This window comes from Mytilus trossulus, chromosome 5 (genome assembly GCF_036588685.1).
Source record: "Mytilus trossulus isolate FHL-02 chromosome 5, PNRI_Mtr1.1.1.hap1, whole genome shotgun sequence".
In the NCBI taxonomy this organism is placed as follows: Eukaryota; Metazoa; Mollusca; class Bivalvia; order Mytilida; family Mytilidae; genus Mytilus; species Mytilus trossulus.
In genome coordinates, this window is record NC_086377.1 from 25,598,341 (window position 1) to 25,625,304 (window position 26,964).

The 26,964-nt window shown below is 32.8% G+C and overlaps 1 protein-coding gene across 1 annotated transcript in view; it reads right to left on the minus strand.

The window, feature by feature from the left end:
• Positions 1-25,832, minus strand: part of LOC134717784 (slit homolog 1 protein-like) — a 59,358-nt gene extending 33,526 nt beyond the window's left edge. Inside the window, exons 1-9 of the mRNA XM_063580278.1 lie at positions 25,346-25,832; positions 22,652-22,858; positions 20,308-20,379; positions 19,048-19,116; positions 15,034-15,102; positions 13,637-13,708; positions 12,635-12,706; positions 11,413-11,484; positions 326-397 (exon numbers count right to left, since the gene is read on the minus strand). Of these exons, the coding sequence (XP_063436348.1) occupies positions 326-397; positions 11,413-11,484; positions 12,635-12,706; positions 13,637-13,708; positions 15,034-15,102; positions 19,048-19,116; positions 20,308-20,379; positions 22,652-22,827 (674 nt within the window). The 5' untranslated portion in view covers positions 22,828-22,858; positions 25,346-25,832. The remainder of the gene's footprint in view (positions 1-325; positions 398-11,412; positions 11,485-12,634; positions 12,707-13,636; positions 13,709-15,033; positions 15,103-19,047; positions 19,117-20,307; positions 20,380-22,651; positions 22,859-25,345) is intronic.
• Positions 25,833-26,964: the final 1,132 nt, after the last annotated feature.

Sequence of the window (26,964 nt, forward strand, 5' to 3'; positions counted from 1 at the left end):
CCCTCTCAGAGTTGCTGCAAGGATAACTAACGTGTATTCAGGTCATTCCAAGTAATGAATTATAACCTATTCACTCAAATAATTGTTCAATAAATTTAAAATAGATTCTCTAATAGTAATATATTGATCTATATTAGGTATATGGCAGACCAACGTGCAATGAACCTTCAATTTATCTTTTTAAAAAAACTTCAATAAGGCTTATTATCCAAAATGAAATAGTGACACAGAAAACAATACCACGTGAGGGACATCGATCTCGTGAGTTATAAATCCGACATGGTTGACTTTACCCAAAACAATAGCTAATTTAAACCATACGCACAATTCCTCCAAACTGATCGTTGAATCAAAAAGATTGGCTGATACTGTTGTTAAATCATTATCGTTTAAGTATCTGAAATTGACAAAAAAAAAAAGTTGATAGATATAAAACAATTTTAGTAAATTCAAAGTAATTAGTGTAGGTGTCATATTTCAACCAGTCGTCAAAACATTGTTTTCTTCAATGTATATTAAACATATCATTATAATTTAATTTTGGATGTAATGCGTCTTCTGATTGGTTTGCGTTATTTTGTTATGAGCCCATAGACATAATTTAGTTATGTATCCGTGACGTCATCAATGTTTTGTCATGGTTTTCTACGGTTTAGAATGGAATTTAGAATTAAATTATAAGAAATGACTAATATTTTTTCTGTCTTTTCGAAACAACGTAAAAAATGTGGTGCACATGCTTCGCGCGTTATTCAGTGGGCACCAAATTTTTTATGTTATTTTTTCATAGACAACAAAAATATTACCGTCATTCCTTCAATAAAAATCAATGAAAAAATATCCAGCCAGTGAGATTTTGAAAAAGGTTTCTCTTTGATATAAAGTTTTTTTCTTCAAATAGCTATATATAGTGTACGAACATATTTTCATCATAAATTATTATAAAATATGATATCACATACAAAGAACACATATATTTTTTCTGATCATTTCGAAAATAAGGAATACGAAAACGTTTAATGTTTGACATTTATTTGAGGAACAGATTCCAGCACCAAATCTCATGTAATATGATATATAACCACTCTCGACATTTGAATTTTAAATATTTAAAATTCTCGGTGAACCTTGCGTTTAAAATTTAAAATGTTAACTTTCCAGTCTCGAATGAATGATTATCGTATCATACTCGATGCATTGAGATAATATATTTTAAATAATAGTTACTTAACGAGGAATGCATGTAGAAACGGTTCACATTGCATAGCATACACACATAAAGATTCCTAATAAATTTGAGGGTGCTTCAATATGTAGTTTCCGAGACACGCGTGATAAAATATGTAATTTTTTACTATAAAAATAAAATTGAGAATGGAAATGGGGAATGTGTCAAAGAGACAACAACCCGACCAAATAAAAAACAACAGCAGAAGGTCACCAACAGGTCTTCAATGTATCGAAAAATCCCCCACCCGGAGGCGTCCTTCAGCTGGCCCCTAAACAAATATATACTAGTCCAGTGATAATGAACGCTATACTTATTTCCAAATTTTACACAAGAAACTAAAATTAAAATAATACAAGACTAACTAAGGCCAGAGGCTCCTGACTTGGGACAGGCGCAAAAATGCGGCGGGGTTAAACATGTTTGTGAGATCTAAACCCTCCCCTATACCTCTAGCCAATGTAGAAAAGTAAACGCATAACAATAGACTATAGAATACAATTCATGAAATGTAAGTGCACATGAAAGCGATAACAATGATGTGAAGATATAAAATGAAGCAAACAGTCATTACGATTGCATGTGTATGTCGCAACCAATGACATAACGATTTGAAGCAAGCTAGTCTTTGATTAATGTTTTTCTTTTAGAAAACAATGAACGAACTTTGTAATTGTGATAACGTATAAATGAATGGTTTACGAATCAAAATATAGATGTTTCGTCCAATCAAATGACAGATGGATATTGTAGGTACTGTATTTATATTTAAATCCTGTAGTCCGTGATACTTGCAAATTATCCACTAATGAGTTGAAAAAATGGTGAAATAACTGCCTGAAATTGTCTCGTCCATATTTTGTTTGATGAAGATTTACCAAAATATAACTCGGATGGAATAACTGATTGAAACTGTCTTGCACACATTTTGTTTTATGAAGATTTACCAAACATATAACCCGGATGGAATAAATGCCTGGAGTTGTCTTGCAAACATTTTGTTTTATGAAGATTTACCAAAATATAACTTGTACTAAGAAATCGTTAATCTTCCCTTCATATTTCACAAAAATTATCTCTTTCAATGTGTTATCGCTTAATTAGCTATTTTTCATTGAAATCAAGAGTTAGCTAGTAGTCGGCTGCATAATCTTAAAATCCAAGCAACTAATTTATTGGTTACTTTGTATGTTAAAAGTCTACGCAACATGTTTATTCAGGAAACTAACAGTTTGTGTCATTTTGGTCTTTTGTGGATAGTTGTCTCATTGGCAATCATACCACATCTTCTTTTTTTTTTTATGGAAAAAGGCATCCCTTTTATTTATATTTTTAAGTTTCTTTTGAAAACAAGTCAAATATCGATCATCATAATACATTGATTGATTGATTGATTGTTGGTTGCTTTACGCCGCATTAGCACAAAAAGGCTATATCGCGGCGAGAGCTAATTCGAATATTTTTACAATTTAAAGCATATTTTTAAAATAAGACAAAAGGTCCTTCAATACACTAAAATTCTTGACTAAAGCAAATTGATTATATACAAATAAAAATCAACAGTAAAATAACGTGATAAAAATTAAAATCGATTTAAATATAACATTTTTATATTTTATAATAAATTCCAATTTCTTTTAAAAATGCAACAATATTTGTAAATGGAACATTATTAAATAAATCATACATATTATTGACATTGAAATGCTTCTTACGAATATCAGCAAAGTCAATACAATTAATTAAAACATGTTTAATAGTATACTTGCAGTTGCAAGGCACACATTGTGGTTCATCTTCATTTTTTAAACGATACTCGTGTGTTATTCTAGTATGACCAATACGACATCTAGTAATAACACACTGATCTTTTCTGCACATAATATTATCAAAAGGTTTGCCTAAATTAGGTTTAATTTCATGCAATTTATTATCGTCTTTTTTACTCCATTTATTTTTCAATATATTAAAAACATATTCTCTAATATTAGATTTAAAATCAGTATATGGTATATCACACTTAGATAGAGGGTCACCAAGGGCATTCTTTGCCTCAAGGTCTACAGCTGTGTTTCCAAGGATTCCAACATGACTTGGAACCCATAGAAATATTATTTCTTTCAGAAGAATTTTTAAATTCCTCATTACATATAAAATTTTCAGGATTGTTGGGTTTTTAATTTTAGTATTTCGTATAGCTTGTAAGCATGAAAGTGAATCCGAACATATAATAAATTTGGATTTATCTGAAGAAGCAATAAATTTCAAAGCCAAAATTATTGCTTCTGCTTCAGCAGTAAAGATGGATGCATCAGATGGCAAACGGAGGGTTGCAGCTCTGTCCCTGAAGACAGCAGCAGATGCAACTCTATCACCATCTTTTGATCCATCAGTATAGACAGTTGAAAAATCGAGATAATCGGCTTTAATTTCAGCATAGTGTTGCTGAATTAAAAGAGGATTTGTTTTATTTTTATTGTGTTCACGGAGATCAAATATCATTAATGCTTTACGCCGCATTAGCACAAAAAGGCTATATCGCGGCGAGAGCTAATTCGAATATTTTTACAATTTAAAGCATATTTTTAAAATAAGACAAAAGGTCCTTCAATACACTAACATTCTTGACTAAAGCAAATTGATTATATACAAATAAAAATCAACAGTAAAATAACGTGATAAAAATTAAAATCGATTTAAATATAACATTTTTATATTTTATAATAAATTCCAATTTCTTTTAAAAATGCAACAATATTTGTAAATGGAACATTATTAAATAAATCATACATATTATTGACATTGAAATGCTTCTTACGAATATCAGCAAAGTCAATACAATTAATTAAAACATGTTTAATAGTATACTTGCAGTTGCAAGGCACACATTGTGGTTCATCTTCATTTTTTAAACGATACTCGTGTGTTATTCTAGTATGACCAATACGACATCTAGTAATAACACACTGATCTTTTCTGCACATAATATTATCAAAAGGTTTGCCTAAATTAGGTTTAATTTCATGCAATTTATTATCGTCTTTTTTACTCCATTTATTTTTCAATATATTAAAAACATATTCTCTAATATTAGATTTAAAATCAGTATATGGTATATCACACTTAGATAGAGGGTCACCAAGGGCATTCTTTGCCTCAAGGTCTACAGCTGTGTTTCCAAGGATTCCAACATGACTTGGAACCCATAGAAATATTATTTCTTTCAGAAGAATTTTTAAATTCCTCATTACATATAAAATTTTCAGGATTGTTCGGTTTTTAATTTTAGTATTTCGTATAGCTTGTAAGCATGAAAGTGAATCCGAACATATAATAAATTTGGATTTATCTGAAGAAGCAATAAATGTCAAAGCCAAAATTATTGCTTCTGCTTCAGCAGTAAAGATGGATGCATCAGATGGCAAACGGAGGGTTGCAGCTCTGTCCCTGAAGACAGCAGCAGATGCAACTCTATCACCATCTTTTGATCCATCAGTATAGACAGTTGAAAAATCGAGATAATCGGCTTTAATTTCAGCATAGTGTTGCTGAATTAAAAGAGGATTTGTTTTATTTTTATTGTGTTCACGGAGATCAAATATCATTTTTGGTTTGGGAAGTTCCCATGGAGGACATTTGCAAGTTTGAACTTGAGCAACAGATTTTAAATCAAAAGGAGCTAAATGTGGATTTAAACGTAAACCTAACGGAGGACTTTTATTTTCATGTTTTGCAAAAATATCTTCATAAATCGGATTAAAAACACAGCTGTAGGCAGGATTATCTGAATGCGCTTTTAGTTTGACAGCATATTGAAGTCCAAGCTTCAAACGTCTGTCAGTGAGTGAGTGCTCATCAGCCTCTACATACAGACTCTCAACTGGTGAGGTTTTAAATGCGCCAAGACAGAGACGCAAACCTTGGTGATGCACAGCATCGAGAATCTGTATGTAGGACTTTCTTGCAGAGCCATACACTATAGAGCCATAATCTAGTTTAGATCTAACAAGAGATCTATATAAATTGAGTAAAATGTTGCGATCAGCACCCCAGTCAGTGCTGCCGACAACTTTTAAAATATCTAAAGCTTTTAAACATCTCGCTTTTAACATTTTGATATGGGGTAGAAAGGTTAACTTTTTATCGAAAAGTAAACCAAGAAATTTGGTTTCATCAACCATTTTAATTGGGTTGCCGTACAAAGTTAGTTCTGGATCAAGATGCAATTTTCTTTTGTTACAAAAATGCATCCCGACCGTTTTTGAAGTGGAAAATTTAAAACCATTTTCCGAGGCCCATTTTTCAATTCTTCCAAGACATAATTGTAATTGTCTTCCAATGTTATTCATATTTTTGCCTCTGTAACATATTAAACTAGAGGCTCTTAAGAGCCTGTGTCGCTCACCTTGGTTTATGTGAATATTAAACAAAGGAAGCAGATGGATTCATGACAAAATTGTGTTTTGGTGATGGTGATGTGTTTGTAAATCTTACTGTAATAAACTGTCTTGCTGCTTACAATTATCTCTATCTATAATGAACTTGGCCCAGTAGTTTCAGTGGAAAATGTTAATAAAAATTTACCAATTTTATGAAAAGTGTTAAAAATTGACTATAAAGGACAATTACTCCTTAGGGGGTCAATTGACCATTTTGGTTATGTTGACTTATTTGTCGATCCTACTTTGCTGAACATTATTGATGTTTACAGTTTATCTCTATCTATAATAATATTCAAGATAATAACAAAAAACAGCAAAATTTCCTTAAAATTACCAATTCAGGGGCAGCAACCCAACAAAGGGTCCCTGAAAATATCAGGGCAGATAGATCTTGACCTGATAAACAATTAAACCCCTGTCAGATTTGCTCTAAATGTTTTGGTTTTTGAGTTATAAGCCAAAAACTGCATTTTACCCCTATGTTCTATTTTTAGCCATGGCGGCCATCTTGGTTGGCTGACCGATTCACGCCACACATTTTTTAAACTAGATACCCTAATGATGATTGTGGCCAAGTATGGATTAATTTGGCCCAAAAGTTTCAGAGGAGAAGATTTTTGTAAAAGATAACTTAGATTTACGAAAAATGGTAAAAAATTGACTATAAAGGGCAATAACTCCTAAAGGGGTCAACTGACCATTTCGGTCATGTTGACTTATTTGTTAATCTTACTTTGATGAACATTATTGCTGTTAACAGTTTATCTCTATCTATAATAATATTCAAGATAATAACCAAAAACAGCAAAATTTCCTTAAAATTACCAATTCAGGGGCAGCAACCCAACAAAGGGTCGTCTGATTCGTCTGAAAATTTCAGGGCAGATAGATCTTGACCTGATAAACAATTAAACCCCATGTCAGATTTGCTCTAAATGCTTTGGTTTTTGAGTTATAAGCCAAAAACTGCATTTTACCCCATTGTTCTATTTTTAGCCGTGGCGGCCATCTTGGTTTGTTGACCGGGTCACGCCACACATTTTTTAAACTAGATACTCCAATTATGATTGTGGCCAAGTTTGGTTTAATTTGGCCCAGTAGTTTCAGAGAAGAAGATTTTTCTAAAAGCTAACGACGCCGGACGACGACGACGACGGACGACGGACGACGACGCCGGACGCCGGACGCCAAGTGATGGGAAAAGCTCACTTGGCCCTTCGGGCCAGGTGAGCTAAAAATCATCAACGTACAATGAACCTTCAATATTACTTTTTAAAACTTCAACAAGGCTGTTGATTTTAAGACTAAATAATGTAACAGATAAAATACTGCCCTGAGGGACACCCATCTCTTGATCATAAAGATCAGACATGGTCGAATTAACTCTAACATTAAATTGTCTGTTAGAGAGAAAATTAGAAATAAAATTAGGCATATTGCCTTTCAACCCCATATCAAATAGATCTTTTAAAATATCATATTTCCATGCAGTATCATAGGCCTTCTCAAGGTCGAAAAAGACCGACACCACATGCTCATTTTTCGCAAAACCATTACGGACAAATGATTCGAATCGAACAAGATGATCAAGAGTACTGCGACCCTGTCGGAATCCACACTGGATATTGGCTAATAGCCCATTGGATTCCAGGAACCAAACAAGGCGATCATTGACCATCCGTTCGAGTGTTTTACAGACACAACTGGTAAGAGCAATTGGTCGATAATTAATAGGATCCGTATGATCTTTACTTGGTTTTGGAATAGGCACGACGGTTGCAAGCTTCCAGATTGATGGTAAATCACCAGATTCCCAGATGTTATTCATGAGCTGCAAGAGAGCTTCTAGCGAGGAATCTGGCAAGTGTTTTAAGAGTTGGTAGTGAATATTATCAGGCCCACAAGCTGTATCATGGGCTTTTGACAGAGATGTTTTAAGTTCTTCAAGAGAAAATAGTTTATTATAATTTTCACCATTTTTTGATTTAAAGTTTAATTTAATTTTTTCTTTTTGTTTTTTAACTTTTTTAAAGTCTTCCCTGTAGTTGTTACAAGAAGAAGACTTTGCAAAAGTTTCACCAAGTTTGTTGGCAATATCCTTTTCAGATGTTAATAAATTATTGCCGTCTTTCAAATGTTTTACAGTGGCTTTAGAATTTTTACCTTTTATTTTATTTACCATATTCCAAACTTTTGTCATCGGAGTGCGAGATGTAATCCCCGAGACAAATTTTTTCCAGGATGTTCGTCGGGCTTGCCTACAAGTCCGCCGTGCCGTAGCGCGAAAAATACGGAAATTACTAAAGTTTTCCGTCGTTGGTTGTTGATTGAACGGTCTTTCAGATTTTTTACGGTCACCTATGGCTTGATCACATGCGTCATCAAACCATGGTTTACTGGGATGTTTTGGATTTGCCGAGGTCTTAGGAATAGTTCTGTCAGCAATTGACGTTAGAACTGTATTAAAAGTTAAAATTGGATCTTGCACAGTCTCAAACATCTTTGACTGAAGTTCCGCTCGACAGAGATTCTCAAACAAGGACCAGTCCGCCTTGTCAAGTTTCCAACGTGGTACTCTCTGTTGGGCAGAATTAAAAAGATGTTCAAGTACTATTGGAAAATGATCACTTCCACATAGATCATCATGAACACGCCATGAATAATCCAGAAGCAGAGAGGGATCGCATATAGTGATATCAATAGAAGAATAAGACCCGTTTCCAGGATGAAGATACGTATTAGATCCATCATTAAAAATGCATAATCCTTCTTGAGAGACAAAGTCCTCAATGATCTTACCTTTGGCATTATGAGTCTTGCTACCCCATAATGGATTGTGGGCATTGAAGTCGCCCATAAGTATAAATGGTGAGGGTAATTGATCAGTGAGGTTTTTGAGTTTTGCTTTATCGATAATAGAATTAGGTGGAATATATATCGAACATAATGTAATTGTTTTGTCTAATGATAAACGAATTGCAACTGCTTGCAGATCTGTTGTGAGTTGGACTGTGCTATGAATGACGTTGTCCTTCACAAAAATGGATGATCCGCCTGCAGCACGTTCATCTACCTTAGAAAATGTGCTATACATGTTGTATCCTTTTAAAGATACGTTGTCACTTTCTTTTAGATGAGTTTCTTGAAGACAAAATGCAATAGGTAAAAAAGACTGAACTAGAAGTGTTAACTCGAGAAGATTTATTTTAAGACCTCGGCAATTCCATTGGATTATATTTGTCATTATTTAATAAAAGAAGGGCGAATGCTGTCGAGTTTGCCAGCATTCTTATTTCGCTCACCCTGAGATCGTGATCTTTCGGGTGGCGGAACACTTTCAGTTTCCATTTCAGTTTCGATGATAAGTGTTGAAAATCTGTTGTGCGAGGAGAGTCGTCGATCTGCAGGACTACGCGCAGCTGGTGTTACTCCGCCTCGACCCCTACCCCGCGACCTCGAATCAGAAGACTTCTGAGAGGATGTATTTCCTGGCTTCTTTTGGACATCCTTCTTTTCTTGAGAACGAAGAGGAGATGGGGCTCTGGTAGACTGTGTACTGGACGAAGAAGATACCTTCTTGGATGCAGATGAAGGAAGACTTTTGGAGGTGGAAGAATCATCTTTGTCACTGGGAAGATCCCAGACGGATTCACCGCTCCAATTGTGTATTTCTACTGTTTCTTTTTTCTTTTTATTTTTTTTCTCATTTTTTTTTGGTGATGATAGTGAGCTCTGTAGGGAAGATTGAGTTGACTGAGTACTGGTTTTGGAAGATATTGGTTTTCTTGGAATTAATATTCTATCGGTAGGTTCTGTTTCAACAGGCAGCATTTTAAAATTGTCCGCATCAATTGGCCAAGTCATGCGAGTTTGTGTATTCTCGTGACTGAATGAGCGGACAACTTTGCTGGCGTACGATGGTCTGTTTGAAACAAGGAGATCATTCGAAACAGAAGCTATCTGTTTAGCTTCTGGGTAACTAATGTTTCTTTCTGTTTTAATTTTAATAATATTTTTTTCTTTAAGGTAAACAGGGCAGTCCCTAGACGATGAAAAATGGGACTCACCACAGTTTACACATTTAGAAGATTCAGAGTGACAGTTTGTTCCCTCGTGTCCTTCGTCAGAACACTTGAAGCATCTCTGCTTACCACGACATTGTTTGCTTCCATGACCAAACTTTTGACAAGTAAAGCATCGAATTGGATTTGGGATAAACATGTCAACTCTGATTCCGAAGCAACCTAAAGTAATAGATGGAGGAGGAGTTGGAGTTCTAAAGGTCAAAAGATAAGTATTTAATTTGATTATATTTCCATTCTTTTTAATTTGAAATCTTTGAAATCGAATAACATTAGTTACACCTTGGCTTGAAAGTTCCTCACCGATTTCTTCCACGGTAAGGTCACCAAGGTATTGACTTCTGTCTCGAATGATCCCCTTACAGCTGTTCAAACTGTTATGAGGAGAGGCAGAAACAGGAAAGTTTGATATTGTAGACATTGTAAGTAAATTTGTTGATTGACTTTTGTTGGAACATTCAACCAACAAATTGCCAGATCTCATTTTTGAAACTTTTTTAACAGTACCAGCAACGCTTTGAATTTGTTTGTGAATTACAAAGGGCGATATTTTTGAAATTGGTTTTTCTTCTGTTCCTTTTATTACAATAAATCTGGGCCAACTGTCATCTTCCCGACAGGGCTCTGAATCATCACATTTTCTTTTCTTATGTATTAAAGCTGATTTAGAGGGTTTGTTTTGTTGTGCCATATGAAAGGAGAAAGATTCACCATTCTTGCCATCCACCCACCTCGGAGTGCCTACAAGGGCGATGCTGTGTTTCCGTGGCGAACCGGGATCGAGTGCTAATGCTGAAAACGAGCTCCAAATATAATGTAGCTGGTCCTCAAAATCAGCACCCAAGATCCACTGCGGAAAGCACCAGATGTTCCAAGAATAGTATACTCAAGCAGAGCGTATCCATCAAGCGAAAAAGAAAGCGTACCACTTGATTGACCCATGAGCCATCGCCTTCTTCAGTTATCCAAAATATAAATAGCTTAATTTAAAATACATGTGTATATTATGAAAATTGTAACAAGAAAGCTTATTGTTGAGGATTAACTGAAGGGCTCGACATGACCAGCCGATTGATCGAACCGGGTCCATCCGACCTCCCGTTTAGATGATTTCGAAGCCAAAGCAGCTTATTGAACTATAGTCTCGTCCGTCCGGGTATTTTCTGACCGTAAGGAGTCTGGCTATAGCTCTCATCCACAAGGATCTCGTCAACCACCGACACGGGTAGCAACCCACGGCAAACGGGTTGGAGAGCCTATTTTATTTAAAACATCGGGCATCTCACGATGTTCGGATCACTTTAGTCTGGTATCTACCCTTCGACCTGTCCAGCATGGGTAACCCTACCAGGAGACGAAGCTCCAGCTGGCATAGCTCTTGGGGTCACTGAGACACGCAAGCCCTCCGACCACGGCAAGGATAGCGATCCACCGGAGGGCATCATAATACAAGAAAGATATATAAACTTGAGCTCAATACTGATTGAGATCATTGGTTAACGTGTTCATGCAAATATGGAATATACAATGATATTTTACGAGTTAAAAGCATTTGGCGCGACTATATAACAAATAGTAATTTATAAACATCAAAATTGACGAACCTTGTGATTAATTCACACTAGAAAATGTTTGCACATTGTACTTAAATAATACTTACAAAGACTCCCATTCATCTGGACCTTTGAACGCTGTGGGTTCTATGTAAGAAATCTTGTTGCCTTGTAAATCTCTGAAGTATTTGAGAAAAAAAGTATTTACTAAATAATTTCAACATCGGGATTAAGTTGGAACAAAGATTATAGAACGACAATTTCACTTCAAGAAAGAATATTATAATCCACAATTTGATGAAATGTAATATTCTGGTCATGCAGACGAGAAACAATTCAGAATCCAGATATTTCTCAAACCTCATTGTGATAAAGATTAAATAAAAACAAGAATGTGTCCTCAGTACACGAATGCCCCACTCGCACTTTCATTTTCCCATGTTCAGTGGACCGTGAAATTGGGGTAAAAACTATAATTTGGCATTAAAATTAGAAAGATCATATCATAGGGAACATGTGTACTAAGTTTGAAGTCGATTGGACTTCAACTTCATCAAAAACTACCTTGGCAAAAACTTTAACCTGAAGCGGGACAGACGGACGAACGGACGGACGGACAGACGAACGGACGGACAGACAGACGGACGGACGGACGGACGGACGGACAGACAGACCAGAAAACATAATGCCCCTCTACTATCTTAGGTGGGGCATAAAAATCATTTGATTGATAGTGATGAATCGAAATTAAATTGTAAGTGAAACAATTAAATAAATTGTGCAGATTCTACAATTATATGTTAGACGGGTAAAACAAATTAAACGAGATATAACACAACAAATTCTGCCAACAAGTCATATTGACACGAAAGAGTATTAACATCAATATAAATACATGTATGTAAATTTCTGTTACTATTTCTAAAATCTATTTTTTATTAGATGGATGCATTACAAGTTCTTTTGATTTCATTACAATATAATTACAATAGAATTTATTTCTACAAAATTATAAAGAATTTTATTCAAAATGGAAATTAAAATGCATAAATGTCACTTCATATAACATGTATAATGATACATAATGATGACGAGATATGTCGCCCGAACAAAACAAAACTAACATATTGACAAAAAATCTCTTATTATAGATATTGGAAGATGGGATATGAGTGCCAATGAGACAACTCCCCACCCAAGTAACAGTTTATATACTATTGTATGTCAAGGTACGGCTTTCGACACGGTGGCTCACAGAGGAACAGCAAGCCATAAAGGGCACAACAAATATATCTTGAAATTGGCTGAACATTAACTGTCTGTACTTACAGAACCGATAGTGTAGTAAAATTTGCGAATGCATCGGCGGTTATACTGGAAATGTTGTTCCCTTGTAATTTTCTGCAAAATATTTAGAATAAATCGATCTATATTGCATACATTTAAGTGTAACAAGAATTTCAATTGCCCTTTCAGTATCTAAAGGACTATGGGTAATCTCATTGTTCGTACACCAAAAATTAAAATAACGTTACGTCATTGGTTGAATTTTAATTTGTTTAGAACGGTTTTAGCCAATCACAACGTTTTGGTGTACGCCCTGCCGTTTTATGTACTACATGAAAGCAGTTTTTGTTAAATTTCTATTGGGATATGTAAATGTTTAAATAAAACAAAAAACAATAAAAATGATTTTTTTTTAAATATAATCTCATCTCACTGCATCAAAATCGAGGTGTGATTTCATATTACATTTTTAAATTCAATATTCCTATGTGAAATATAAAAGCACATCATAGATACTAAGATTGAAATTGTATATAAACATCAGACGCGCGTTTCGTCTCCACAAGACTCATCAGTGACGCTCGAATCAAAACATTTTGATAGGGCCAAATAAAGTTCGAAGTTGAAGAGCATTGAGGACCAAAAATCATAATAGTTTTGCCAAATACAGCTAAGGTAATATTATTTTTAAATCTCAGAGACAATAAATACCCAAATATAGAGCGTTATTCAAAAAGAAAGAAGAAAGTCAACGTCGGTTTTTTGAATGCATGATATAATTTGAAAAAAAAATCCTAAGCTGATATCTCAAATAAAAATACTTCTGAAATGGACACATTTTAAATGCTTTCTATTTCTATTACATGAAATGTCTTGTTCTGAATCAATTTATGATTTCATTAATAAGGAAATAGAAAGTTCTGGTTTAAAATTAAGTATTTAGAAACCAAAAAAAAAAACCCAACCTACACACCTTAATTATGTTATTTGTTTAATACGATTTTAACTTCACACAGTGTTTGTATGTGTTCACGAAATACTCACATTATATACAAAGATGAAAAACTAGAAAATGCTCCGGGTTCTATGCTTGAAATGTAGTTGTCTGATAAATCTCTGTAAATTATATATAAAAAATATTGTATAATAGTTCTTAAAGGTACCGGCTTATATTTTGATCCACCAGACGCGCATTTCGGCTACACAAGATTCACCAGTGGCACTCAGGCCAAAATAGTTAGGAAGCCAAACAAGTATACAGTTGAAGAACATTGAAGACCCAAAATTCAAAAAGTTGTACCAAATACGGCTCAGATAAAATATGCCTGGGATAAAAAAAAAATCCTTAGTATAAGTGTTAAATGAATTTCAACAGCGTTGTTTTTTTAATTTATGTTTTTAACCATTTGATTCATCATCAAATTTATTTACTTCTTAGTTGAGATAGTCAGTTACTCTTAAACTGCAGATATCACTGATTGTTTTCTAAAATATAAACAATCGAACTTGTACAACCAAGTTATCAGGCTATCCAACGTTGTAATGTAACACGTTTCATTAATATAACTGCCGTAGTATAAGTATAAATTTATATATTGCAATTCAAGTCAACTCGAATACTCAACTAGTAAAGACGACCTCAGTTAAACAAAAAAAAACAAACAAAAAAACAACATACATTGTCTCCAGCAGAAGCACCAAAGAAAGATTCCTGCACAATGTAATGATAGTAGCAATACGTTAAAACACATTTTAATTACCCTCCCTAAAAAATAAGCTTATTTTAGTACAATGTCCGACATGTTGGATTTTAACCGGACTTAGGGTTTTTGAAGACATCTAATATATAAAATATGTCCAAAAGTAGTGCATAACAAAGGTTTGTACCAAATATTATGCTAGTAGCATGATAATAACACATTTTCAAATACTAGCCTTCGATATTAGGCTGATTCAAGTATGACGTCTGTCATTTTGGATTTTACCGGAAGTGAGACACTTTTTTTCAAATGCCTCAGTCCCTATCTGAAATGAAAGAGTAATAATTGAGGAAGGTCTATGTCAAATTGCATGCTTGAAGCAGGATGAGCACAATTCGTCTAAAATATGGTTGTAGCCGCCGGACTACCTGTCGAAGGAAGACCGATGACAACCATATTTTATTCTCCAGTCACCCTTTTGGGCCAGGAAAAAGGTCAGGAATCTGAAAGCAACTTCTTGAATTGTTTCTCCAACTTAAAACTTCTTATGAAGATACGTTTTTATTGCTTTCAATTTCTGAGCAATAACACGTATTGTTATAAAATTGAGAATGGAAATGGGTAATGTGTCAAAGAGACAACAACCCGACCATAGAATTAAAAAAAATAAAAAAGCCTTAACGTTATTTTGTTTGATTCGTATAATCATGATCATGAAAGAAAAAACCTGTATGTACTTACAGTTTGGAAAGCGATATTATTCCAGATGGTACAGATGCTATTGAGGAAATCTTATTCCCACCAAGTCTTCTATAAAAAACAAAAAACAAAAAAAAAAAATATTCATTCTTAGTCTATTGTAAATTGGGGAGTATGTGTTTTGTAATTTGAGTATCCGTTAATAAAGACTGATGTTCAAACGTCAGAAATTGATTGAGAGAAAACAAATCTGTGTTACTAATTAAAACCTATGAAATAACAGAAGGAAATAAAAGACAACGCAACATACATATCAACGAACTATTAGATACAAACTGCGATATTCCTGACTTGTGCAGGACATTTTAGGAAAAGACTTAGGATCATCATTCAATATCATACACATTCTTTTTTTGGTTGTAAAATTGTAACTTTTTGATAAAAAATTCACTCAGTATAAAATAAGTTTAAGATGAAACGTTTGAACAGGGCAACGTTAACCTTAAGGCCAGATATTCAGTGTATCAGAGTTATAAGTTTACTGACATCAAAATAACAGATAAAGGTCACGTGGATAACTATAGATTAGAGTTCACACTAGATTCAATATACAAACAACACAATCCGCTCTTCCATTGAGGCATTAGCATTCAAGTTGATCAAAACATTATTTTAATCAATTGATGTGATAAAAATCACCCCACAACATCAAAGTCAAAGTGTATTTTTATATGAAATTGTAAACTTTCTTATTTTCTACGTCCCCTAATTGTTTTCAGATTATTACATTCTGTGACTGGAAATTACTATTATACTTAATTTGCAGTGTGTTTGATCCCATTTTCTTCCTTTGTGACTAGTCCAGCTGTTTTGTGCACATTTTTAGAAAAAATAATGATTAAGGGTTAATGATAAAATTATGAAACTTTTTCCAAATTGAATTTTCATATATAGACATACTCCAATATGGAAGCAATTTTTAAGATGTCTGCCAATCAGTTTTAATTTTACAACCATATAAACATCTTAGTAAATAATAGTCACACCAAACGTTTAAAGAAACCAAAAAGTATAACCCAGCGTTTTAAGTAAATCATAACGTTTGTTAAGACCTCCTTTTTTTCAAAATGGTCGACTATTGTAAAGGCATAGAACCTTTAGATTAGAAATATAGTTGAAATGATATCAATCTATAAGGAGCATTATCTGAATAATCTTTCACCAACATGTATAGTTCAATCTTTAGAGATAAAGACTTATTTAGGTAAAGTGGAAGTCAATTCTATATTAATTCAGCATTCTTACGTTATAACATTAGGATTATCTCTCCCTTCTAAGTTTTCACTACGCCGTTCGCTCAATAAAATATTTATAAAGCACTCGGGTGTATCGACTACCACAACGCATGCGTTATTCCCGAATCATCTTCTTCGGCGAAAAAAGTTCACACGCACTATATTTTCCTCTTATAAAAATGTTACTTTATCAATTATATATTCCTGAAATTTTATAGTTTATAGAATTATTGAGGTAGACACTTTTCATTGGTAACATGACAAAAGCTTTTATTACGGCCATACATTCGTCAAGTGAAAAGGCTCTCCTAAAGCTATTCCGTTTCGATCTGATAAAATTGAGAAAATCGTCAGTCAATTAGACCGGAAGACGCAAAAATGTCGAGAAGTAAATCTTCTCGTAAATCTCTAACAGCTAGCAGCATGTGTGCTAAAGACGTAATAAATAGCTAGTAAACATAGACAATTTCGACAACAGGTTTGTCATTTAATGTAGAAAATGAATTGAGAGCAGAAATTTCAAGAGACAGTAAATTTGGTGAATTATCGTATGGACATTTTCTACCTCTTTTCAAAACGTTGTTTCTCAAACTGTCACTCCAGGTGGTCATCAAGAAAAGGACATATAAATAAGCCTATTCAGGTGGACAGACTATTACTCATGGTTCTAGAGACACTGCGTGCAACAAGCTTTTGGTTTATTATTGGAAAAATCGTCAAATAAACAAATTACTGCCAGATTAAGATCGTTAATCGACTGCTTCATCTCATCATTTTAAAAGGAAAAGGAAGTCCTGTCATTTATACTAGTCAACACATAAATGGTCCAAAAAGTTGCTAAAACTGAATGTTCAAATTTTCAACTTCCAAATATGACGGGTAAGCCTAATGAACAAAATATAGGTGCATTTAAAACCTTATTTCAGACTTTTTGGTTTTTTTAGGCAATAGGCTGATGGTGAAAGAAAAAGGTTCTTTTTGTGACAATGTTAGATCAAAATTACTACATAAGGCAAGTCAATAATCACAATCTGGAGATATTTGACTAAGTCATTAAATTTTATAAGCCAAATTGGACAAAAATAACAAACGACAGTTGGGTTTAACAAATAAAGAAAAGATGGTTACAAATCAAAATTTTATGGTAAATTCCACAAACAGGAATAAAGAACACAAATGTTCCTGCATAAGATTTACCTATTCTGATATAAAAAATATAAACAGTCGATTTGAAACTTTTAATACATTTGAAGCCTTTGATCAAGTGTCTCAAAGTTCAAATTTTATTCTCTAAACCGTGTCTTAAACTTAGTACAAAAAAGTGATTGAGCAGTTTATTTTGACCTGAAAAATGCATATTATTATATACTAAATCACGAGATACACAACAGGTATCGAAAATTGTGTTTCAACAATCAGTGTGTTCTGTTGTGGAAGCTCATTAACGAGCAAAGCATATTCGTATAACAAATTATCTAGACGATTATTGTTTGATAAATCAGGCAAAACAAATGCTGGTTCAACATCGAGTGAAAACACTCAACCGTCTTTCAATATAAAATTCAATGTTAAAGAAATTGTATAATGTAAACATGTTAATACAAACAAATAAAAAAATCAAAAGCTTTATTTGGGTTAATTCTGTTCTCTGGAAAATTTCTTAGGTTCACCGAGGTCATGTTAATGTCCTTACTTTAAAACCGTCAATGTAAATCACAAATTAATGTTTTATTCTTAATAATTGTCCACGTGTCCACACTACCTCTTTAAGGATGTACACCTCTGCGGAGCCAAAAATTTCTAGAATTAAACTTTTTTTCTTAACCTGGTTTTTGGGATTATAAGACTGTAACAAAATAATTGGTGAAGAAAAAATCATATGGTGGTGCACTTCAATTTTTGCTACGGCCCTTTGAAAATGCCCAATTTTTCTGATTTTCCTATTTTCATCGAATTTTAGCTAATTTTGGGCCATAATCATGAAAAAAAATCACAGTTCCACAATTAAACTTTTTTTCATACTTTCTATAAAGATGAAGTAGACCAATCTGAATAAATATTACTTACAAAAACTATAGGTAGGTGTTAATATAAGAAAGTTTTATCACATTTAAACGCTTTTTTGTGTAAAATTTACCATGCTGTCAATTTTGTATTTTTGTAATTTTTTTAATTTTTAAGAACAAAATGCATATAATTTCAACTTTTTTGTTATGATAGATTGAATAAATACATATCTAAGAAATTTGAAAAGACTGAAATGATATGGGATGTACATTATTCTTGTAAAGTCATATTTTGTATCCCTCACCCATTTTCTCAAAATTTTGGCTAAAAATACTGACTTGATTGGTCGTAAAATTTGAAAACTGGATTACTAAAAAATCATTCATTGTAAATACACAATTTTTTCGGAGATTTATGTGTGACTATTATATTTTAAAAATTCATTGACATTTTCCACTTCTATCACATGTTTTGGAAATAATTCAAGAACGAGATTTCAAAGAGACTGAACGAGACTGAAAAGTCAGAAGAATACAGCCTCAAACTATTGTTTTAATTTTTATTAATGCTTAAATATTAAGTTGAATACAATTGTTGAAATTGAAATACAAAATATCATGCTATTTGGAGCTTGTGTAGATTTTTTAAAATGATATTTAGACAAATAAGATTACGTATGGTATTCAGAAGTCACATAAAAACCGACAGTCCTATATTGATCATTCGTATATTAATTTTACCATTAAATACTTACAAATCTCTCAAAAATATATCGCTGAACGCCTCGGAGTTTATACTTGAAATCTGGTTGTTTTGTAACGATCTGAAATGTATTCAAAATCAATTGATTACGTTCAATAGTTATTGTTGTGAATCATAAATATAACTGACACATTTACATTTATATGCAAATATTTCTGTTCTATCCTGAAATCAGTTACAAATTAACGAAGTGTGTTTTTACAAAATATCTACTTTATTGTTAAACTGATGTTTTTTTTTTCAATGAATCACAAAGAAATTAAATTAAAAAAGTAGGGGTGTATTTTTTGCACTAGATAAAGTAAAATAAAAGTGAAATCACAAAAAATACTGAACTCAGATGAAAATACTATCGGAAAGTCCATAATCACATGGCAAAATCAAATGACAAAACACATAAAAAACGAATGGAAAAGGCCACTTAGATTGTTTAAAAAGCGAACTACTTATAACAAAGACATTGTCCGTGTTTTCAATTTCTGAACACAAGAGTGTCTTTTTATGAATGCATTAATGAGTTTTTAAATGAAAATAATGCTTAATGTTTAAACAAGAACTATCTTTAAAAAAGATATCCGACGTATTTAAATTTGAGAATATGTTGAAAAAACTTTCGATACCCTTCAGAAGCAAAATGACTTAATGATGACGGACCTCTTTAATTAAATCTTCTGTATTCTCGGTCCTCGTCTCTTTCTGTTTACATTCACCAAAACCCCGCGGAAATCTCACATGCGTATTTGCGTTCTAAAAGTCATGTACGTTCGTACAACAAAGTTTACATTAAAAATTATATAATTGTCCCGAATTAACAGCTGTCATGGATGCAAAGAGCTATTGGAGAAACAATTATTTTAATAAAAATATAAATCTTTTAAAGATCTAGTTCAAATGTTTATAATTTTTCACTTGTTTTCCATCATGATATAATTAACGAGATGTTTTTTCAAACACAACTAAATCACCCATCATGACAGCATTTTGTCCAATCACAGAAAGGATTTTCGAGCATGCGTATTCTGTTGCCATAGTTATGCGTCCTTAAGTTCAAAGAGCACAAACCGAAACTATACCGACTACGTCGGAAAAAATGTTCATGCTAAACTTTATGAATTATCGAGTCTACTAAGTAAACTAATGGATTTGTATGTGTTCTCTTTAGAAGGACGAGGTCATGATACTATTATGAAATGAAATCATTCTGAAATCAAATAAATCTTGAATTTGAATAATAAAAGTATTATGTACTCACAGTTGTTTAAGTGATCTTAATCTAGACAATACAGTTGAGTTTATTGATGTTATGTTATTGTTGTCCAAATTTCTATAAAACAAAGAACAATTAGTGAATCTAAGTGATTAGTTGGTAAGTACCGCTTTGTTATAATTTGAATATCTGTGTGTACATCGTCCAATATTTATGGTGGTAAAAATATCACATTTTATGAACAAATAGTTTTTTAAATAAAACTTTCAGAGTAGATGTTTAAACACGACAACTTGTTAGTATGTCTAAGTACTTATTAGAAACAAAGGTAAATATTTCAGAACATAAAACATTTTATTATGTTAATCAATAAACTAAACTTGAACATATTTATAAGGACAGTAGTTATTTTATTATTCAAAGTATGTTTATGATTTTAACTGATTTGGCGGAAATGAAGAAGAAAAAAGTCTAATAATTAAAAACTGGAGAACATAATAAATTCGATAAACAAGAAAAGAGATTTTAGTATGCTGCATAGCTTGTACGCGTGAGAGTGAATCAGAACAAAATAATTTTGGATTTGTCTGGAGTAGCAATACATTTTACAACCAAAATTATTGCCGTTGTTTTAACAGGAATTATGGCTGCGACAGCTGGCTAATGGGCAGTTGCAGCTCTGTTCCCAGTGATACAAATCACTTACCATCTGTCGACACATCAGTATAAACAGTTAATTTATCTGAATAAGTGGCCCTAATTACAATGTAATTTTGTTGAATAAAAATAATTTCCCCCCTTTTTATTGTATTTACGGTGATCAGACATCAATTATGTTTGGTAAGTTCTAATGGAGGGTATTTGCAAGTAACACCTTAAGCACCATATTTAAAAAAAATGGTTAAATGTTGTTTCTAACAAATCGAGATATTTTTTGTTCATGCTTTGCTGGTATATCTTTATAAATGGGGTGGTTGAAGACATAGTCGTAGGCAAGTTGTTCTGGATATGATTTTAGCAAATGATGAGGTTTTAAGGGAGAAAAGATAGGATAGCCAAACAAACATGGTGATGCAAAGCATCGATAATTTGCACTAATTTTGTTAACTTGAAATATCTTATTCAGTCTTAACTAGTCTTTAAATGTATTAGTACCTTTTTTGATGAAATGTGCATCTGTCTTCAATCATCATGTTTATATAATTATTAATGATAGACACAATTCAGTGGTAGACAGTTCATGGATGCGCATGTGAAGAAATCAATAATAATTATAAAATGTCCTGTAACAGAGGCTATTCTGGAAAATGTAGACAGGCACTGTAATCGGAGGATAAATCTGATAGAATTAGACAATTAACATACGCCCAACTCTCCCTAAAGATTTGTTGGAATGATTCTTAACATCGCATAAAGTGGCACTCTGTATATATGAGTCATCGGATTTAACGTCCCCATTCTACCCGGACGCGGCTGTGTACATTCAATACTTGTACAGCTAAACGGCGCCATACTTTGGCAAGAATTTTACTTCGGGTTGAATGAAAACCGTTAGTAGCCATATTGTTTTTCCCTAATTTTTCTCCTTGACTTTTATGAGATAGTTTCCAGTATAAATTGTTTTCTTCCCTAAAGAACAATTTTTTGGTATAATTGTTTGACCATTAGTTCCATGGAAATAGAAATTCCCTACTCAAATACCCTTAACAAGGTCACAACTTGTTCGCTTTACCCGTGTCTGTTGTAACGTTTTTGATTTTAACGAACGCAACCTATGTATGTATTACTGGTAAATTATTAAACCAGGCATAGCGTTACCATAAATTACTTAAACCCTTTACTAAATTTAAAAATTGCAATCACATATCAATAATTTGTTTTCATTGCATATAAATTCGGATATATTTTTGCAGTTCAGTGAATTAAAGACTCGTTCAATTCAATTTCAAATGTCTGTTGCTGTATTACTACATGTACATGCTTCCGAGCAGACCAAATGTTGTCTTCTATCATACGTAATTAATTTCAAAGGACTAAATCAGGTAACGTTTTCCTCTCTACTTTTTTCTAAGATAATACATGCAAGTCCCTACTCTATCAAAGAAGTATGTGTAAATTAAATACACCAGACGCGCGTTTCGTCTACATTAGACCAACATAGTTATGAAGCCACCAAGTACAGAGTTTAAAGTTGAAGAAAATTGAGGACCCAAAATTCCAAAAAGGTTGTGTCAAATACGGCTTATAAGGTTATTTATGCCTGGGATCAGAAAAATCCTAAGTATTTCAAAGCATTCATACTATTGTAAACAAGATATGCATTAAAATAAAATAAATATAACAAAGTGCTGACCTCTAGCTTTTAATTATATGATGCATCATTACTTACAACATCTTGGTAGATGTTGGAATATTAAAAGGTATTTCTGTGAATCTCGGCTCTCCATTACACGTAATATCTGATTGAATGCACATGCAATTTGTATGTTGTTCATCGGTACACCAGGAAGCACCACTTTCATGTAACGTGCTGATCGTCAGAATGATTATCACTGGATACAACATGTTTGAACTTTTTCTCGTATTCCTTCAATTCCTGTAAAACAAGATATTTTTTAATAATCCAACTTCTTTAATATTCATTATATATCAATTCGGGGCCTTTTATAGCTGGCTTTGCTCACTATTGAAAGCCGATCGGTAACCTACAATTTCAATTTTCTGTGTCATTTGGGCTCTTGTGGAGGTGTCTCATTAGCAATTATACCACATATTTTTTATATAATATATTTTCCACACTTTGTTTGAAAGGGAAAAAGCGATTATTATCGCAAAGTTTCTTCTCTATTTTAGCAAATATGTTCTGTTTCAAGAACGATCTAAACTAAACCTTCTATTTCGTGAAATACATATATAAAAAAGAAGATGTGGTATGATTGCAAATGAGACAACTATCCACAAAAGACCAAAATGACAAAGACATTAACAACTATAGGTCACCGTACAGCCTTCAACAATGAGGAAAGCCCACACCGCATAGTCAGCTATAAAAGGCCCCGATAAGGCAATATAAAACAATTCAAACGAGAAAACTAACGGCCTTATTTATGTAAAAAAAAACCAGGTAACACATAAATAAACGACAACCACTGTAATTACAGGCTCCTGACTTGAGACAGGCACATACATAACTACTGTGGCGGGGTTTTAACATGTTATCGGGATCCCAACCCTTCCATAACCTGGGACAGTGGTCTAACAGTACAACATAAGAACAAACTATAAATATCTGTTGAAAAAGGCTTAACTCGTCAGATGGACAAAAATACAAGTGGATGCGGCCGGGTAATTATACATCCCGACACAAAAAGACACAATGAACAGATCTGAGAGTACTCGCAGTTATCTGACAGCTAGTTCAGAGCCACTACCCACTAATTAAAAAATCATGCATTTAAGACTACACTATCAATCAGTACACATCCAACATCTAATGGATTTAGTGTAAAGACGCCACAAACAGCAAGAGAAACATGACCTTGTGCAATGCCAAGTTACAGGTATTGACAGATTGTAGATCCATGACTATGTAGATGTATACCGCTGGTCAAAACTCGACAATAAATGGACAATAAAAACAAAATCGGGGTAACAAACTAAAACTGAGGGAAACGCATTACGTATAAGAGAACAACGACACAATATTAAAATATAACGTGCTAAGGGACTTTAAACTCACCAGTCGAAAAAAAAATGCCACACCATGCAGTTAAACATATTATAATTGCACACTTCAAGAATAGATTGAGATTAAATTTTAAAACCTTCAACATTTAGAAGGCAGATTAACCAATTACATTGAATAATCAAAGAGCAAATTGTTCTGAAGGATACGATTGTCATTTTTTCATTGACACGTGTATACATGTAGCTGGATCATATTATTTTCAAAACTAAGTCAACTGACAGTCACATACATATAAAATTTAATTTACGTAACCTGAATAGTTACAAAATACTTTAGTAGTCAAACCCGGATAAAAGTGTATGAACAATGAACTTAGGTCTATTTTGTTTTATATTTGTACTATCAATTCCAAGTCTCCTTTCCCCAGCAGTCATTGAGACTCAGGGTGAGAGAAGGTTTTCGTATTTCACTTTGTATCTTATCACTTATTTTCCTACGTTAATTCTAGGAGGAATCCCATTCCTAACTCTTTAAATATTTAATTTCCTTTGGGTCAATGATCATGACTCCTTTCCGTACACATTTCTCTTTTTAAATTGCGATCTTTATTTATATAATACTACGTTTATCGACAGAACAAGCTAATACTCGACGTGATGTCTTGATTCAAAATTCACGAAGTTCCCATTTTCGGAAGAGAGACAACTCGAAACGATAATAGGGAAGACTCCATTTCGCCTGAAGGGGGTGTTCTCGTTACATTTTGACGATGAGGAATACATTTATTTTAATTTAAATGATGCATATGATTTAAAATTATGCAATAGCAATAACCCTCAATCATTTGTCAATAGCAGACATACATAGAAAAGATCCCATGAGTTATAAATTAATAAATTAAGTGGGGAATCCATATAATACCCCTTGAAGTCAAGAAAACTATACGCATGCGCATAATTACCAAAACTGGGGAATTCCCTCTGACGTGTTCCTAAATTTATAAAAACACTGAATATAAATACTGCTTAGTTCTGATTTTCCGTGTTGTTAAAACACGCATATAAGTCAAGAGAAATGTCAAACATAAAGATTATGAAAAGAACATTATAGTAAAGTTGTTTAAGTTCATTCCCTTTGTTTTGTTTTTACCTTTAAAAGCAAGACAATCATAAGTATCTGAGATGTTCCTTAATGTTTAGAATAAAACGATTGACGTGAGGGCAATGCTCTGAGCTACCTGTATAAGTCTACATATTGCTTGAAAGCAATCGTATCCGAAAAATATTAAAATCTAAAAGGTTTTTCCTGTATATATATATAGATTAATAAATCCACAAATGCTGCTGCAGGTTAAATAAATTAATTAGTATTTTTTTCCATTTAGGTATTACTTACATGTACACGGTTCCTGTATCAGATGATGTAAAGTTAAACAATCCACCAAGCTTTATATGCACACTGTTAACGGCTTACTAAGTCGATATAATCCTGGTACCTTTGATAACTATTTATATTAGTTTTTTTTTCAACATTGTTACAGTACAATAATTATTATCTACGAAAACGGAAGAAGAAAACGATAGTTATAGAAATGTCATCGACTTATAATAATTAAGGAATCCATATTTTTTTCATGTTTTCTACTTACTAGGAAGAACAAAAGGTTTTATTCTAAGCAAAAAATAATATCTATGGCAACATATTGCAAAACAGCAGGTTACAAAATTGTATAACTACTAATATTTTACTTGCAGGGAAGAGAATGCTGTACATTAAATTAATACAACACGAAAATAGAAAAAAAAATTGCAACAAATTGAAAATCATCAGACTAATTAAAAAGTACTTTTCAACGTTTTATTATTCAACAGAATACATCTTTTACTGCTGACTTTACGATTTTGACTTTGCTAATGAAGTAAGCATCTGTAATTCTTTATTAAAATCACCAATTTAAAGAGTAGGTGTTTCTAAATGTTCAAATCTTATAGATGCAATATTTTACAAAGGCAAGTCGGAACAAATATTTATTATATATCAATCTAAAACAGATTTAGAGTTAAATTTTAAAAAATAAAAACCAGTTTTTTTTTTATCATATTAGACGTTTCTTTAAAACAACACAAACAAATTAATATGTACTTAAATCAAATTTGTTATTATTCGTCATATCAGGTTTTTCAAGATACAGAACGAAATCCCTTCTAGTCCAGCACAAGGACAGAGTTTTGTTGCAGATTTTATAGATCAATAAATGAATGAAGCTTACTAAAATAAAATATTGTCTGTAACATTTATTTAAAGATGACTTGTACTAGAAATTACTAGTAAAATTAATTTTATAACGTATCACAAAATAAGTAACATCACCAAAGCTGCAACAACTGGTCTGACTTAGTTCAGTAACATGGTATGGAATTCTTGTACTTGGAGTATCTATGAGACCAGCATAAGGACCAATATAAATTAGGTTTCAGATATCTTTTTAATACATTTTGTAATAAGAGTATCATTTTTAAATCAGACTGATCATATTTTTATAGTTATACACCTATCGAGCTAAGACGTTACTGTAAATTAAAATGTCCTGTGATAACAGGTCATCTTGGCTCACACCGAACAACTATAAAATACCCTCCAGAATTACTCAAATAAAATATTTTAAACGGGAAGAACAACGGTCCCATCTATACATGCTATATAAAATTTAGAATCGAGACACACCTTTGAACCAAACAACCAAATTACGACCTGTTTACAACCGGCTCGTGACTTAGGACAGGTGCATACACAGGCAGCGGCAATTTTCTCTACCTGTGTTATTAAATTATAAAAAAAAAGTATCATTGTTTGTATGATGCTTTTTGTTTTATATAAAAATAGACAAACATATAGTTTTCATATAGTTTTTACTTTACAATTACTGTGGATTCATTATTATTCGTATATATTATATATATGTACATTGTATATTACTTTGTTTTTCTCAACATTATTACAGCAAAATAAAAATT